The sequence below is a fragment of the Pseudophryne corroboree genome, chromosome 5, assembly GCF_028390025.1.
Source record: "Pseudophryne corroboree isolate aPseCor3 chromosome 5, aPseCor3.hap2, whole genome shotgun sequence".
NCBI classification, from domain to species: Eukaryota; Metazoa; Chordata; class Amphibia; order Anura; family Myobatrachidae; genus Pseudophryne; species Pseudophryne corroboree.
Window position 1 is genome coordinate 373,940,112 of NC_086448.1, and position 18,107 is coordinate 373,958,218.

An 18,107-nucleotide genomic window follows, 5' to 3' on the forward strand; every position below is an offset into this window, starting at 1 on the left:
CAAAGATTAGCATGACCTTTAAATTTATGTGAACATATGCAAATTATTCAAAATATGGCGCTGATAGAGTTTCACTTTAGAGAATTCAACTGAAAATTAATGTCTCTTACTCTCTATATAAAAAGGAAATTTATAAAACCAGCAATAGAGGAACAGAATGTTTCTCATACGTCCTAGAGGATGCTGGGGACTCCATAAGGACCATGGGGTATAGATGGATCCGCAGGAGCCTGGGCACACTATAAAGACTTAAACAGGGTGTGAACTGGCTCCTCCCTCTATGCCCCTCCTCCAGACCTCAGTTAGACTTTGTGCCCAGGAGTGATGGGTCACACACTAGGGGAGCTCTCCTGAGTTTCTCTGAAAGACTTTGTTAGGTTTGTTATTTTCAAGCAGACCTGCTGGCTACAGGCTCCCTGCAGCGTGGGAGTGAGGGGAGAGAAGCAGGACCACCTACTTCTTAGTTTAAGGGCTCTGCTTCTCGGCTTCTGGACACCATTAGCTCCAGAGGGTTCGATCACTTGGTGCGCCTAGCTGCTTGTTCCCGGAGCCGCGCCGTCAATCCCCTCACAGAAGCCTGAAGAAAGAAGCCGGGTGAGTATTGGAAGAAAAGAAGACTTCAGTGACGGCAGAAGACTTCAGTGACTGAGGTACATCGGTCGCGCTGCGCTCCATGCTCCCACACAACGGCACTCACAGGGTGCAGGGCGCTGGGGGGGGAGCGCCCTGGGCGGCAGGTTACTGTTGTTTTCATAAGACTGGCTTTAAAAGTGTGTTCGGTGCCTGGGCACCGTGTCTTCTTCCCCCGCCAGCATGTTTGCGCGCGCTACCCGCCATTGACCCCCCGCTGCAGGCTTCCACGGCTGCAGGGCGCTGGGGGGGGAGCGCCCTGAGCAGTGTTACAGGGCTGATGTGTTTATGCTGGCGCTGCCGGGGCTCCGTGTCATAGCGGCGGTCGCGCGCCGCGGCGGTGCTCCCACACACCGAGTTACTTGGGCGCAGGGGGGGGGCTCCCTGAACGGCAGGTTTGATGGTATATAGTGTATCTACACTATATACAAGTCCAGCCTGTATATTTATGTTAATGGACTAGAGCGTGCCGGGAAGGGGCGGAGCTTAGCCCTCACAGAAGAGTCAGCGCCATTTTCCTCAGATCTCAGCCAGGACTTGCTGTATAGTAAGATGGAGGGGGGGCACAGTGTTTTAATGCTATATGGGGGGTCATATAGCATTATGTTTGATAATGGACGCATAATTCTTGTTGTAATACATAAATTCACTGTTTCCCTGTTTGTTTACCCACTATCCGTTAGTCGACATATGTCGGCAGGTGTGAGAGCTTTGTCCTGAGCTGCTGTGGGGATAACTGTCGGCTTCGCCGGCGCATGGCGGTACTTGATTCGGAAAATTAAGTATTAGCAGGTTGGTGTTTTGTGTGCTTAAAGCAGTAAACACGATAGGGAAGATACAGTTGTTTGTGGATGCCCTGTCGGCATCAACGGTATTTCCTGAGTAAAAAAGTTATCAGGCTGTTATTGACATTCACAACACATTACTGTCACTAGGGACCTGACAGGTCTGGACAATCCGCTTGCGTATAGGTTATAACTATATGTGTATATATGTAGATATAGGTTTATATATGCATGTGTATTACATGATGTATATCCATGAATGCTGAAATAATGGTATTCTTATCATGTGCTGGTCGCTCTGTTGATTAAGCTCTAGATTGGCCGTGACGAGTTGGTTTTCGATCCTCTCAAGGAGTCCGAATATTATTCTCTTCACAACGCGGAGAGAAAATTATGACAGTCAACTCTTGGTCGACGCAGAGCCCGGTCGCAAAGGATCATACACAGGCAGCTAAGTAAAATTTTATTTCTATTCTTTGACCTTATTTGCACTGTATGCACTTGAGGGAGTGTTGTATTCGGGTAGCCATCCGATAGAATGACCCTATCCAGTGTGGGTAGGCTTGCCTATGTTGATTCTACCTTATAACATTACAGCAGGCTGCCACGTGACAGCAGGAGGTGTGACCGGAAAAATGCTGAGGATGTCTCAGAGTGATACTGGAGGGAGGTATACAGCTGTTTAGTGTGGCCTCTGTTCAGTCAATCTCGGCGGATACCACTGGTAACTCTAAATTTGTGAGTTAGCCTCTTTCACAACGGTTGGTGGCGCATTTCTTTTGTGGGATGCAGTCGTTTTAACCGGTTCGATACCGTTCTTTTTTCCTTTTCTGTGCAGACAGTGGAAGGTGAAAAGGTAAGAGTTCTGCAGCCTTGTTAGGTTCGCAGTAGTGGATGTCGTTTTCTGTTTCCTCCACATCCACCACTTGTCGCTGAGTCTATAGGGCTGGTCCCCACTCCGGTGGGCACTCGTCTACTAATTTCAGTTGGTCCAGGAATAGAATAGGATCTGTGGGTTATTTATAGAATCCAAAGGGGAACATTCTGAGTTACGGTTGTTTCCCCTTGCTGTTTTTTCTAATAGTTCTTGCCGTTCCGCTCTGGAAGGGAAGATAGTACGCGACGCCATACAGAGGTGCGTCAGGATCAGGACATTGTCCGGTTGTCCCTGTATAAAGGTGCATATCGTTGTTTCTCTCTGACTGTTCTTCGACACAGGGATTGGCTGTTGTTTCCAACGACACAGATGTCGGAGGTGGGTTTCAGAGTAGATAATGACCGGTTAAGGTTCGGGGGTTTTCCATGTGAAAAGAGTGTCTGAAGATTCAGAATTGGATCGGCTTTACTGTGACACTTCATCAATGTGTTCAGTTACTGAACCGGTTGGCTGCGGCCTAAGAGGCCTTTTTTGGTGAGCAGGTCTAATGCCAGAGTGGCTTTCCAGAGACCGGTTGGAAATGTGGTCCGGGTCTCACCTGCACCTGAATATAATCCTAACGGCCAGGACATCGCTCCTGTGGTGTCTGCTCGGTTCTCTCTTTCTAGGGGGATGAAGGTTCGGGTTCCGGGTGTAGATCCTGGTGGCCGTGCATACAGATCTCCGAGACGGGGGAGCAGTACTTGCAAGGGACGTATTTCCAGGAGATAAGGTCATGTTGGAAAGCTTGTCTGCTATAAGCTTTCTTGATTTGAGAGTTAGTTTCGGCAAACGTATTTTTCATGTTCTGCACGTGTTAGTTCTACTAGACGACTTGTCAGCAGTGGCGTAAGTAAACCGCTATGGCGGATCAAGGAGCAAAGCGGCAATGGCAGAAGATGCACAGTTTTGCCGTTGGGTGGAAAGTCTGGTAAACGCTATATTAGCAGTCTTCGTTCCGGAGGTGAACGACTGAGAAATTGGTTTCCCCTGCTGACGCGATCTCCATCCGGGAGACATTCAGTCATCATCGAGAAGTTTTCACAGACGTGACAAGTTTTGGAGGAATGTCGCAATTGGATATGTTGGCGTCTCGCCTCAACAAGAGGCCTCAGGGATATTGTTCCAGATCAAGGGACGCTTAAGCTATAGCTGTGGACACCCTCGTGTCACCGTGGGTGTTTTTAGTCGGTCTGTGTGGCCTCTCTGCTTTCACTTTTTCTGACGGTGATAAACGTGAGATGAACAGAGGTTCAGGCGATCCTCGTGGATCCGGTCTAGCCAAGGAGGGTTTGCTATCCAGTTTTTCATGTCTTACTCATAGAAGATTCCTGCCCTCTTCCTATACGTGAGGATCTGTTACAACAGGATCAGGGCGTGTTGCAAGACTTACCGCGGATGCGTCTGACGTCGTGGCGGTTGAATGCCATATCCTAAGCCGAAAGGGATGTTCCCAGTGACGTCGTTTCCTCAATTTTTCTGGCTAAGAAAGAAGTAACGGCTAAGCTTTACCTCCGTAGCTGGCGTAACTATGTGTTTGGTGTGTATCCAGGAAGGCTCCTATGGGAGGCTTTCAGCTATGTCGTTCTTGTCCATACTTTACGAACTGGTGTGGATACAAGCCTAAAGTTGGGCTCCATTTCAGTGCAGTTTGGCCTAATAATTTCTTTACAAAAATTTCTCTTGGAAAGTGGTCATGCTCTTGGCTTTGACATCCGCAAGGCGGGTGTCGGAAGTGGTGGTTTTGTCTCACAAGAGCCTTGTTTGATCTTACATGAGGATAGGGAGGAATTGAGAACTCGGTTAGTAGTTCGGCCAAGAGTGGTTTCTGGGTTTCACAGAAATCGGTCTATTTTGATGCCGGTGGTTACTTAGGCATTAGCTGTTTCAAATACTCTCGATGTAGCCAGGGATTTGAATATTTAGGTCGCCAATTTGGCTCAGTTGGGAGAACCAGAGGCTCTGTTGTCTGGTATGTCCCAAGCATGGTTTGGGTGACTGTGTTATGCAGTCTGTTACACGCTGGATCTGTGATGCTATTTGGCATGTTCGTTCTTCGGCTGGATTGCCGTCACCGAAGTCGGTGGAGACCCGTTCTACTGGGAAGATGGGTTTTTTTCTTGGGCGAATGCCCGTGGAGGCTCGGCGGTTCAACTTGGCCGAGTGGATACATTTGCTCGGGTTCAAACACTTCTGCAAAATTCTGCAAGTTTGATACCCTGGCTGCTGAGGACCTCATGTTTGCTCAATCGGTGCTGCAGAGTGATCCGCACTCTCCCGCCCGTTTTGGAGCTTTGGTATAATCCCCATGGTCCTTACCAGAGTCCCCAGCATCCTATAGGACGTATGAGAAAATAGGATTTTAGTACCTACCGGTAAATCCTTTTCTCTTACTCCGTAGAGGATGCTGGGCGCCCGTCCCAGTGTGTACTGTGTCTGCAGTTATTGTTTTGATTACACTCTAGTGGTGTTTCTTCTCTGTCAGACTGTTGCTGACGTTGTTCTTGCCATGGCAGGTGGTGTCTTGTTATTGGTTGGATTGGCACACAGGTTGTGCTACTTATTCTCTCAGCATGTGGCTGTGTAGTTTCATGCCGTGGGCTGGTTTTCTGTTGAATGCCACGTTCTGCGGTATGTTCGTGGTGTGAGCTGGTATGACACTCACCGTGTTTATAAATTCGTTCCTCGTAATGTCCATCTCTCCTGGGCACAGTTTTCTAACTGAGGTCTGGAGGAGGGGCATAGAGGGAGGAGCCAGTTCACACCCTGTTTAAGTCTTTATAGTGTGCCCAGGCTCCTGCGGATCCGTCTATACCCCATGGTCCTTACGGAGTCCCCAGCATCCTCTACGGACTAAGAGAAAAGGATTTACCGGTAGGTACTAAAATCCTATTTTTTTTTCAATTCTTTGTCTTCACCAGAATTGCACGACCATTTGTGAATAGTCTGTTGTAGAAATCTCAAAAAAAATGTTAAGGGTTTAGTGCAACACCATTAGGATAAAGACCCCACTTTATGGATAAAAAATGCACTCACATTTAAAATACTTTCAAAATGGCATGTAGAAAACACCCAGACTGATAACCAGAATAAACACAAGGTGCAATGGGAATTGTTAATTTCGCAATCCTGTGTTGGTCTTCAATAATATAATCTAGAGGAAAAGATAGGACCTTAATGCAACATTGCTAATTTTAAACAGAAAAACAATTTAATTACACATTGCACTCACATTTAAAACAGTTTTTAAGTCACAGAATGGCGACCCTAGGCCTAGGGAATGCTGGATGCAGATGTTAAACTACTCTGGTCTCAAAGTGTAGTTCCGGATACCAGCTGTGAGACAAGTAGACAAAACTCCTGCAATCTCAAAGGTGCAGCAACATCACACCCAGTCCGGGTGATTTCTACATGCAATTGTCAAAGTATTGTAAATGTGAGTGCATTTTTCATCCATAAAGTGTGGTCTTTATCCTAATGGTGTTGCACTAAACCCTTATCCTTTTTTTGAGATTTCTTCAACGGATTATTCACAAGAGGGTTGTGCAATTCTGATGAACATACAGGAGAGTGAAAAAAACATCATGTGCCAATATTGGTGGATTTATAAATTTCTTTTTTCTATAGAAAGTAAGAGACATTCATTTTAAGTTAAATTCTCTGAAGTGTAACTCTGTCAGCACCATCTTTTTTGAATAATGTGTTTATGTTCACTATCCTTTTGGGAGATGCACAATAACTCCCTAATTCAGAAAGGGCAGCAGATGGAGGTACCTTGTGCACATTAAGGCAATTATTTGTTATCATTTGTATATTGCTTTAAAGTTATGTGACAAACTGTGTTTTTAATGTAACATGGAGCACTAGGCTAAATAATACTTAACTACTTCTGATTCCTCCTCTCCGGGAAAAGCCCAGAGAGGAGGCACGGAAGGGAACTTTGGGGGCGGGGCATAGCTCTGATAACATCACCATAATTTTAGCCACTCACGGACCCGCGAATCCGAAGATTATCTCTCCATCCTGCCCTTTTCACTAGGGTACGAACAGGATGCCGGAAATCTGCCTGCTGTACCGGGGGTGCGGGAGCTACCCCAAAAATCGGTAGCCTCCCGCAACTTCCGGGAGAGTAGGCATGTATGGGCTAAATATATAAAATTACCTATTTCTAAATTGCTCACAGCATTCCCTTCCTCCATTAATAAGGTAACAAAGCCCCAAGTTAACAGTTACATGTTAGGTAATCAGATCTGTACATGACATTATCACAAAGGAGAAAAATCATTATTTACCACCTTCTTTCTGGGTTGTGGGAATGTCTGTGTGTGTGTGTGTGTGTGTGTGTGTGTGTGTGTATGTGTGTGTATATATCTTCCTCAAAAGTAACTTTATCCATGTATGATTAATATGTAATTAAAATACATTTATTTAGAATATCAAAGCTTTAATGACTACAGAGAAGACCAAAGGCTTTTGTCAGCTAGTTGTTTCATCCAGTCTGCGCGATGGGATGTCACACTTGGTACAGTCAGCAGGTCTTGGTGGCATGAAACATAACACAGTCTTGATGGCTTGGCCATATTCATGGAAACAGCCAAACAATCCTTACAGTTGGAAAAATTTTGTAGGTAAGTATGTTTCTGCCCTGTTTTTTTTTTTTTATTATTTCTTTTTACTTTTCCGATTTACAGAATCGGACCCACTGTTGCTTAATTGCTGGGTAGTGAAAAAAATCTTTGTAAAATGTGCTGTATAATGCAACTGCTGACTAAATTAATTAGCATTTATGATGTTTGTGGCAATGAGCTGTCAATTTGTGGACTAAACTTTTAAATTGGTGAAAGCTAATGGAGTTGAGTGACTGCATTCACAGTGGCCACACTCAGAAATTTATGCAAATTAAGTTCACTTCGTAATATGCAGATCTTACTGTATTTTATCATTTAAAGCATTCACATCAGTCCCTGCCACATTGGATCTTACATTGTAACTGTTTTGCCACACAAGCGCACACATACATAAGGTCCATTTATGTCAGCAGCCAGTTAACCTATCAGTATGTTTTTGGACAGTGGAAGAATCAGAACACCCTCAAAAGTTAGGAGAACGTACAACCTCCATGCAGATAGGACTTTGACTTGAATCCCATAATACTAGTATATATTGATTGTGACAGGTCCCATTGGAAATCTATTTGGGTATCTTACTGAACAGCAGGTGATAAAAAAAAAAAAATCAAGAAAGAGCTACTGAAACTTGACTCTGGTGCTAATGTGGGAAATTGGAGACCGAGGTTTATGCCCAGCCATTCTCTCCTCCTATTGCAGTTGGAGTGACTTTAATAAACTGACAAACATTAATAACAGTCTCCTAACTCAGCAAGTTTTGGCTGTAATGTAATGCAGTATGCACTTTCTCTTACGTCCTAGAGGATACTGGGGTTCCATTTAGTACCATGGGGTATAAACGGGTCCACTAGGAGCCATGGGCACTTTAAGAATTTGATAGCTGTCTCCTCCCTCTATGCCCCTTCTACCATACTCCGTTTAGAAAATGTGCCCGGAGGAACTGGTCATGTTTATGGAAGCTCCTGAAAAGTTTTCTGCATTTATTTTCTCTGTTATTTTCAGGCAGGGCTGGATGGCACCAGCCTGCCTGCTTCGTGGGACTTTGTGGGGGGAAGGGGGGGGGAGGAATGGGCCAACCTCTTGAAGGGTTAATGGTCCCGTTCCCTGCTGACGGAACACTGAGCTCCTGAGGGAACTATTCACAAGCCCCACCACGGTGAGCGTACATTCACGCAGCACGCCGCCACCCCTAACAGAGCCAGAAGAAAGAAGAGTGGTGAGTACTAAGCCGGCGTCCCAGTTAGCGGGTCGCTGGCCATTATGGCAGCATGAGGGTATGCAGTGGCGTCACAAGGGGGGTGCGGGGGGTGCGGCCCGCTCCCGGGTGTCACCCGCCGAGGGGTGACACCAAAATGCCAGCTCCTGCTTAGAGACAGGAGCTGGGTGCTGCACTGTTACATTATGTGCAGCACTCGGCTCCTGTCACTCTGTAGGAGCCAGCACTGCAAGCACAGCACACCCCGGGAGTGAGCCTACACCTCCTAAACCCCCCAAGTGACAAAAAAAACGGGTGTCGGGACGCGAAGCTCCGCCCCTTCTCAGAAAGCACCGCCCCTTTCCAGTCATTCAAGCAGTGAAAACGGATGCCAGCCGTGAAGCCCCGCCCCTTCTCGTGAAGCCCCGCCCCCTCTTTTGCCGCCGCACCGGGTGTCCAAGAGGTGAGTGACGCCTCTGAGGGTATGGAGACGCACGGCTTCCAACCGAGCGGAATGCATCTCGAGACACAGTACACAGCTGCATCTCAGCACACTACACAGTACCCACACTGGCAAAAACAGGCTTAAAACGTTTTTCTCTCCATTTTCTCTGACGTCCTAGTGGATGCTGGGTACTCCGTAAGGACCATGGGGTATTGATGGGCTCCGCAGGAGACTGGGCACTTTTAAAAGAAAGATTAGGTACTATATCTGGTGTGCACTGGCTCCTCCCTCTATGCCCCTCCTCCAGACCCCAGTTAGTATCTGTGCCCGGCCAGAGCTGGATGCACCCTAGGGGCTCTCCTGAGCTTCCTAGAAAAGAAAGTATTTGTTAGGTTTTTTATTTTCAGTGAGATCTGCTGGCAACAGACTCACTGCTACGTGGGACTGAGGGGAGAGAAGCGAACCTACCTGCTTGCAGCTAGCTTGGGCTTCTAAGGCTACTGGACACCAGTAGCTCCAGAGGGATCGCACACAGGCCCAGTCCTCGGTCGTCCAGTCCCGGAGCCGCGCCGCCGTCCCCCTTGCAGAGCCAGAAGAACGAAGAGAAGTTGAAAATCGGCGGCTGAAGACTCCGGTCTTCATTAAGGTAGCGCACAGCACTGCAGCTGTGCGCCATTGCTCCCTTAGCACACCACACACTCCGGTCACTGATGGGTGCAGGGCGCTGGGGGGGGCGCCCTGGGCAGCAATTAGATTACCTTACTTGGCGAAAAGCACATAATACAGTCTGATAAACTGTATATGTGCATTAACCCCCGCCATTAAAGTACATAAAAGGACAGAAGCCCGCCGCTGAGGGGGCCGGGCCTTCTTCCTCAGCACACCGGCGCCATTTTCTCTTCACAGCTCAGCTGGAAGGAAGCTCCCCAGGCTCTCCCCTGCAGTATCCTGGTACACAAAGGGTAAAAAAGAGAGGGGGGGCACATAAATTTAGGCGCAAAACTGTGTATATAAGCTGCTATAGGGGAAAAATCACTCAGTATAGTAATAATAATAATAATAATAATTTTATTTATATAGCGCTCTTTCTCCAATAGGACTCAAGGCGCTTAACAGATACACAGCATAATATAGTACAGAAAAATAATGAAGTACATTTTTCATAAAATACAGAAGCATGAAGATACTAAAAGAGACACTATGGAAATGCTTGAGTAAACAGGAAAGTCTTGAGTCTACTTTTGAAGGATTCTATAGTTGGGGCCTCTCGCACTGTGCTGGGAAGTGAGTTCCATAGAGTCGGAGCCGCATGACTAAAAGCTCGACCCCCAGATGAATTACGGTAGATTCTAGGTACTGCTAAAAGTCCTTCATCTACAGATCGCAGTAATCGAGTGGGGCAGTATGGGATCAGAAGCTGTTTCAGGTACCTTGGGCCTTGGTCATGTAATGCTTTGAAACTCAGTAAGCCAATCTTGAAGAGGATTCGCCATCTTACAGGCAGCCAGTGAAGGGAGTAGAGGATGGGTGTTATGTGGCTGGAACGGGGCTGGTTGGTTAACAGCCTGGCAGCTGTGTTTTGCACCAGCTGTAAGCGTTGCAATTCTTTTGCTGGTAGACCAAGGTAGAGGGCATTACAGTAGTCTAATCGAGATGATACAAATGCATGTATGACTTTTGGCATATCATCTGAGGGAATTAGGTGCTTGATTCTGGCTATGTTCCTCAGGTGAAAGAATGAGGATTTGATTGTGGCTGATATCTGATGTTTAAGTGTCAAGCCATCATCCAGGACAACGCCAAGATTCCGCACATGATCACTGGTCTGTAATTCTGAATCCCCGAGTGTAAGTCCAGTTGGTTGGCTATGCTGCAGTCTTGTCCTTTGATGTTGCGGTCGTATTATAAGGACCTCTGTTTTATCCGGGTTCAGTCGCAGCCAACTGGCGCTCATCCACTCCTGTAGTTCAGCTAGACAGCCATTCAGGGTTGCTACTGGGTTATCAGTGCCCGGAGCAAAGGACAAGTACAGTTGTGTATCATCTGCATAGCAGTGGTAGACCAGGCCATGGCGCCTGATTATTTCGCCCAATGGGAGCATGTATACTGCAAAAAGCATGGGGGATAGTATAGAACCTTGTGGGACACCACATGGCAATGGCACTGGTGGTGATGAGTATAATCCAGATGATACTCTCTGTGACCTGCCTGTGAGAAATGATTTGAACCAGTTTAGGACTGTGCCATCCAGACCACAGAAGTGTATCAGTCGCTCAATCAGAAGCCCGTGGTCCACGGTATCAAATGCTGCCGAGAGATCCAGAAGGATTAATATTGAACAGTCACCTCTGTCTTTTGCCATCAGAAGATCATTTAACACACACACCAGGGCTGTTTCAGTGCTATGTCTTCTCCTGAATCCTGATTGAAATGGATCATAAATATCATGGGTTGTCAGGCGAGTTTCCAGTTGATTTGCAACCACTTTCTCAATAACCTTTCCTAGGAAAGGAAGGTTTGATACCGGTCTGTAGTTGGACATGCAGTCGGGATCTAAATTAGGTTTTTTAAGAAGTGGTCTAACAATTGCTTCCTTTAGGGGTCCAGGAAAAATGCCTGTCTGCAAAGAGCATTGAACAATTTTTGCAAAGACAGGACCGATTATATCCGTACAACCTATTAGAAGCTTGGTTGAGGCTGGGTCCAGGCCACAGGTGGTGGGACGCAAAATCCGAGCAATTTCAGCAGTGTCCTTTACATCCACTGGGTCAAAGCTGGTCCATGAAGGCAGGTAGCTTATATTGGCAGGCTTTGTAGTTTGGCTCTCCTTTGATGGCACTGTGGATATTCCAGCCCGGATGGTGGATATTTTATCTGCAAAGAAGTTTGCAAACTCGTTGCATCTTGCTTGGGAAAGGGTCTCATCAGTCTGCAGGCATGCTGGCTTGCAAAGCATCTCCACTGTGCGGAAAAGTTGAGCTGGCCTATTGTTTGCTGCTGTGATCTCATTTGACAGGAACTGTGATTTCTTGCGAGTGATTGTCGATTGATATTCTTCGTTATGCTTTATTAGTTTTATTTTGTCATCCACTAGGTTAGTCTTCCTCCATCGTCTTTCCAGTCTACGCCCCCTTTTCTTGAGCTCACTAACACTGTTGTCGTACCATGGAGCTTGATGATGTGGTTTACGAGGTCTTATACGCACAGGGGCGATAATATCAATTGCAGCCTTAACATCCCTATTATAATAACGGACTAGGGAACAGGGATCTTCACAGGCACCCAGTATAGCAGAGAGATCCATATTTGCTGCAAGAGCCTGGGGAGTCATACCCCTCCTTGGACGGTACCTGGTCAACTCCACGGGCAGAGATCTTATTTGAGGGGTTGCAACTGAGAACCAGAGGGAGTAGTGGTCTGACCAGATGACTGGGTTTATTTTTAGGTCAGTGACTTCTAATCCAATCTGAAAGACAAGATCAAGAGTGTGACCACTTTTATGTGTGGCAGAGGGAATTATCTGTGTGAAGCCCAGACCATTCATTGTGCACAGGAGGTCTTGGCCAAGGCGTGAGAGCTCATCATCCACCCATGCATTGAAATCCCCGAGGATGAGCCATCTTTGATGTTCCAGAACCAGGCCAGCAACAGTGTCTGCAATTTCTTGTAGAAATATCTTTCCATCTCCAGGTGGCCGGTAGATGAGAAGTACTCTGAAACCTAATCCTGTCGAACTCTGGGCAGCAATGCACTCAAATGAGCGAGTAATTTCAATAGGGTGGACCCTAAGTTTAAGTTCTTTTTTGAAGCAGATAGCCACCCCGCCACCAGTGTACATCCCTGTATTATATAGCGCTGTGGTGTGTGCTGGCATACTCTCTCTCGGTCTCTCCAAAGGGCCTGGTGGGGGAACTGTCTTCAAATAGAGCATCCCCTGTGTGTGTGGTGTGTCGGTACGCGTGTGTCGACATGTCTGAGGTAAAAGGCTCCTCTAAGGAGGTGATAGAGCGGATAAGTGTGTGGGAGGGTGTCTCCGTCAACAACGCTGACACCTGTTTGGATATGTGTAAGTGCTGAGGTAAAATTATTGTACAAAAGGTTAGGGAACAGAAAGGAAATCTACCCTGGTCTGTCCCTATGTCACAGAGTCCTTCAGAGTCTCTCTATGCTCACTATCCAAAATAACAAAGTATCGACACAGAGTTTAACTCCACTGTCGACTACGATAATGCAAAGTTACAGCCAAGAGGGCTAAATGATATTCAAAATATTATTATTGGAATAAAAGATGATTTGCATATCACTGATGACTCATCTGTCCCTGACACGAGAGTACACATGTTAAGGGGAAGAATGCTGAGGTAAATTTCCCTCCTCTCATGAGGAAAAAGAGCGGGAATCTCCAGACAAGAGACGGCAGCTTCCCACAAGAGAATTCTCAGGCTGTATCCTTTCCCCACTAGGGCCAGGATGTGTTGAGAATCTTCCCCTTGGGTGTCCTGTTTGCACTAGCTATTCTCAGGGATCCTGCAGATAGTGTGCACATTCTAGTATACTACACAGACCGGCGATTGTGTCGGCATGGGTTTATAGCGCTGTGGCAGCGTGGACAGGTACCTTATCAGCAGAGATTGAGACCCTAGTATGCATATAAATATAAGATGCTGTCTTAAGTGATAGATATATAATTATAAAGCATGCACAAAGGGACATGAGTATACTGGGTCCTAGAGACAAAAGCTATGTCGATTTCTGCTTGACGTGTCCTGTAGAATATACATTGGACAGATGATGCCGACTTAAGAGGCATATGGAAGGCTGAGGATTTTGTGGAGAAAGGTTCTCGGGCCTGGTCTCCACAGCTATAGCTGGTAATTCTGATATTTTGCCTTATATTCCTGCACAGCCTAGGAAAGCACGACATTATTAAATGCAGCTTTTCGAATAAAGAAACAAGAAAGTCTGAGGTGCGTCCTTTCTTGTCAGAGCCGGGGGCAGAGGAAAGAAGCTGTACAACACAGCTAGTCCCCAGGAACAGAAGTCCTCCCCGGCCTCTACAAAAATCCACCGCATGTCGCTGGGGCTCCACAGGCGGAGCTAGGCCCGGTGGGGACACGCCTTCGTAAGTTCAGCCACAAGTGGGTTCACTCCCTGTTAGATCCCTGGGCAATAGAAATTGTATCGCAGGGATACAGGCTGGACTGTGAGAAGATGCCCCCTCACCGAGGACCCGGCGGGCTTCCCCCCAAGAGAGGGAGCCAGTGTTAATTGCAATTCGTAAATTGTATCTTCAACAGGTGGTGGTCAAGGGTCCCCTCCTTCAACAAGAGGGTGTTATTATTCGACCATGTTATAATCCCGAAACCAGACGGTTCGGTTAGACCCATATTGAATTAAAATCCCTGAACATATACCTGAAAAGGTTCAGGTTCGAGATGGAATCGCTAAGAGCGGTCATTGCAAGCCTGAAATGAATCGGGACATAAGGGATGCATACCTTCGTGTCCCCATTTATCCACCTCATCAGGCGTACCTCAGAATTGCGGTACGGGATTGTCATTACCAATTTCACCAAGGTAATGGCAGATATGGTGCTCCTGCGGAAGCAAGGTGTCACTATTATCACATACTTGGATGATCTCATAAAAGCGAGATCAAGAGAGCAGTTGCTGGACAGCGTATCACCTTCTCTGGAAGTGAAACGGCAACACGACTGGATTCTATATATTCCAAAGTCGCAGTTGGTTCCTACAGCTCATCTGCCTCGCCTAGGCATGATCCTAGACACAGACCAGAAGAGGGTTTATCTCCCGATAGAGAGAGCTCAGGAGCTCATGACACTGGTCAGGAATCTATTGAAAACCAAAACAGGTGTCAGTGCATCACTGCACTCGAGTCCTGGGAAGGATGATGGCATCATACGAGGCCATCCCCTTCGGCTGGTTCCATGCAAGGACAATGGAACTTACTGGACAAGTGGTCCGGATCACATCTTCAGATGCATCGGTTAATCACCCTATCCCCCAGGGCCAGGGTGTCTCTCCTGTGGTGGCTGCGGAGTGCTCACCTTCTCGAGGGCCGCAGATTCGGCATTCAGGACTGGGTCCTGGGGACCACGGATGCAAGCCTCCGAGGGTGGGGGGCAGTTACACAGGGAAGAAAATTCCAAGGTTTGTGGTCAAGCCAACAGACTTGCCTTCACATCAATATCCTGGAACTAAGGGCCATATACAACGCCCTAAGTCAAGCGGAGTTCCTGCTTCGCGACCAACCGGTTCTGATCCAGTCAGACCGCAGGGGCTCATGTAAACCACCAGGGCGGCACAAGGAGCAGGGTGGCGAGGGTAGAAGCCACCAGAATTCTTCGCTGGGCGGAGAATCAAGTAAGCGCACTGTCAGCAGTGTTCATTCCGGGAGTGGACACGACCTCCACCCGGGAAAGTGGTGACTTCATCAGGAAGTCTTCACGCAGTTTTGCAAATTGATGGAAACTGCCTCAGGTGGACTACATGGCGTCCCACCTCAATAAAAAGATAACAAAGGTTTTACGCTGGGTCAAGGGACTCTCAGGCGATAGCTGTGGTCGCACTAGTAACACCGTGGGTGTTCCAGTCGGTCTATATATTCCCTCCTCTTCCTCTCAGACCCAAGGGCTGAGAATTGTAATAAACGGAGGAGTGTGAACAATATTCTTTGCTCCGGATTGGCCAAGAAGGACTCGGTATCCGGAACTGCAAGAAATGCTCTCAGAGGACCCATGGCCTCTGCCTCTCAGTCAGGACATGTTGCAACAGGGACCCTGTCTGATCCAAGACTTACCGCGGCTGCGTTGGACGGCATGGCGGTTGAACGCCGGATCCTAGCGGAAAAGGGCATTCCGGATGCAGTTATTCCTACGCTGATAAAGGCTAGGAAAGACGTGACAGCAAGACTTTTTCACTGTATATGGCGAAAATAGGTTGCTTGGTGTGTGGCCGGGAAGGCCCTACAGAGGAATTCCAGGGGGGTCGATTCCTGCACTTCCTACAGTCAGGAGTGACTATGGGCCTAAAATTAGGATCCATAAAGGCCAAGATTTCGTCCCTATCCCTTTTTCTCTCAAAAAGAACTGGCTTCACTGCCTGAAGTTCAGACGTTGTTACAGGGGTGCTGCATATTCAGCCCCTTTTGTGCCTCCAGTGGCACCTTGGGATCTTAACGTGTGTTGGATTCCTAAAATCCCACTGGTTTAAGCCACTTAAGACCGTGGAGCTAAAATATCTCACGTGGAAAGTAGTCATGCTTTTGGCCTTAGCTTGGACTAGGCGTGTGTCAGAATTGGCGGCTTTGTCATGTAAAAGCCCATATCTGATCTTCCATATGGAAAGGGCAGAATGGAGGACTCGTCCCCAATTTCTCCCTAAGGTGGTATCATCGTTTCATTTGAACCAACCTATTGTGGGGCCTGCGGCTACTAGGGACTTGGAGGATTCCAAGTTGCTGGACGTAGTCCGGGCCCTGAAACTTTGTTTCCAGGACGGCTAGAGTCAGAAAAACTGACTCGCTATTTATCCTGCATGCACCCAACAAGCTGGGTGCTCCTGCTTAAAAGCAGACTATTGCTCGCTGGATCTGTAGCACGATTTAGCCTGCACATTCTGCGGCTGGACTGCCGCATCCTAAATCAGTAAAAGCCCATTCCACGAGGAAGGTGGGCTCTTCTTGGGCGGCTGCCCGAGGGGTCTCGGCTTTACAACTTTGCCGAGCTGCTACTTGGTCGGGTTCAAACACTTTTGCAAAATTCTACAAGTTTGATACCCTGGCTGAGGAGGACTTTAAGTTTGCTCATTCGGTGCTGCAGAGTCATCCGCACTCTCCTGCCCGTTTGGGAGCTTTGGTATAATCCCCATGGTCCTTACGGAGTACCCAGCATCCACTAGGACGTCAGAGAAAATAAGAATTTACTCACCGGTAATTCTATTTCTCTGACGTCCTAAGTGGATGCTGGGGACTCCGTCAGGACCATGGGGATTAGCGGCCCCGCAGGAGACAGGGCACAAAAGTAAAAGCTTTAGGATCAGGTGGTGTGCACTGGCTCCTCCCCCTATGACCCTCCTCCAAGCCTCAGTTAGATTTTTGTGCCCGGCCGAGAAGGGTGCAATCTAGGTGGCTCTCCTAAAGAGCTGCTTAGAGTAAAAGTTTGTTAGGTTTTTTATTTTCAGTGAGTCCTGCTGGCAACAGGCTCACTGCTACGAGGGACTTAGGGGAGAGAAGTGAACTCACCTGCGTGCAGGATGGATTGGCTTCTTAGGCTACTGGACACCATTAGCTCCAGAGGGAGTCGGAACACAGGTCTCACCCTGGGGTTCGTCCCGGAGCCGCGCCGCCGACCCCCCTTGCAGATGCCGAAAAGTGAAGGTCCAGAAACGGCGGCAGAAGACTCTTCAGTCTTCATAAGGTAGCGCACAGCACTGCAGCTGTGCGCCATTGTTGTCAGCACACTTCATAGCAGCGGTCACTGAGGGTGCAGGGCGCTGGGGGGGGGGCGCCCTGGGCAGCAATGATAGTACCTTATTCTGGCTAAAAATACATCACATATAGCCCCTGGGGGCTATATGGATGTATTTAACCCCTGCCAGGTCTCAGAAAAACGGGAGAAGAAGCCCGCCGAAAAGGGGGCGGGGCCTATTCTCCTCAGCACACAGCGCCATTTTCCCTCACAGAAATGCTGGTGGGAAGGCTCCCAGGCTCTCCCCTGCACTGCACTACAGAGACAGGGTTAAAACAGAGAGGGGGGGCACTTATTTGGCGATATGTATATATATATTAAAATGCTATAAGGGAAAAACACTTATATAAAGGTTGTCCCTGTATAATTATAGCGTTTTTGGTGTGTGCTGGCAAACTCTCCCTCTGTCTCCCCAAAGGGCTAGTGGGGTCCTGTCCTCTATCAGAGCATTCCCTGTGTGTGTGCTGTGTGTCGGTACGTGTGTGTCGACATGTATGAGGACGATGTTGGTGAGGAGGCGGAGCAATTGCCTGAAATGGTGATGTCACTCTCTAGGGAGTCGACACCGGAATGGATGGCTTATTTAAGGAATTACGTGATAATGTCAACACGCTGCAAGGTCGGTTGACGACATGAGACGGCCGGCAAACAAATTAGTACCTGTCCAGGCGTCTCAAACACCGTCAGGGGCTGTAAAACGCTCATTTACCTCAGTCGGTCGACACAGACACTGACACTGACTCCAGTGTCGACGGTGAAGAAACAAACGTATTTTCCTTTAGGGCCACACGTTACATGTTAAGGGCAATGAAGGAGGTGTTACATATTTCTGATACTACAAGTACCACAAGAAGGGTATTATGTGGGGTGTGAAAAAACTACCTGTAGTTTTTCCTGAATCAGATAAATTAAATGAAGTGTGTGATGATTCGTGGGTTTCCCCCGATAGAAAATTATTGGCGGTATACCCTTTCCCGCCAGAAGTTAGGGCGCGTTGGGAAACACCCTTTAGGGTGGATA

General features: G+C 47.6%; 1 protein-coding gene across 3 annotated transcripts in view; it reads left to right on the plus strand.

Annotated features, from left to right (window-relative positions):
- The window catches only part of SLC12A7 (solute carrier family 12 member 7), a 952,187-nt gene that overhangs the window by 816,382 nt on the left and 117,698 nt on the right, over positions 1 to 18,107 (plus strand). For all 3 annotated transcript variants that reach the window (XM_063922663.1, XM_063922664.1, XM_063922665.1), the window contains exon 18: positions 6,764 to 6,959. In XM_063922663.1, the coding sequence (XP_063778733.1) occupies positions 6,764 to 6,959 (196 nt within the window). The remainder of the gene's footprint in view (positions 1 to 6,763; positions 6,960 to 18,107) is intronic.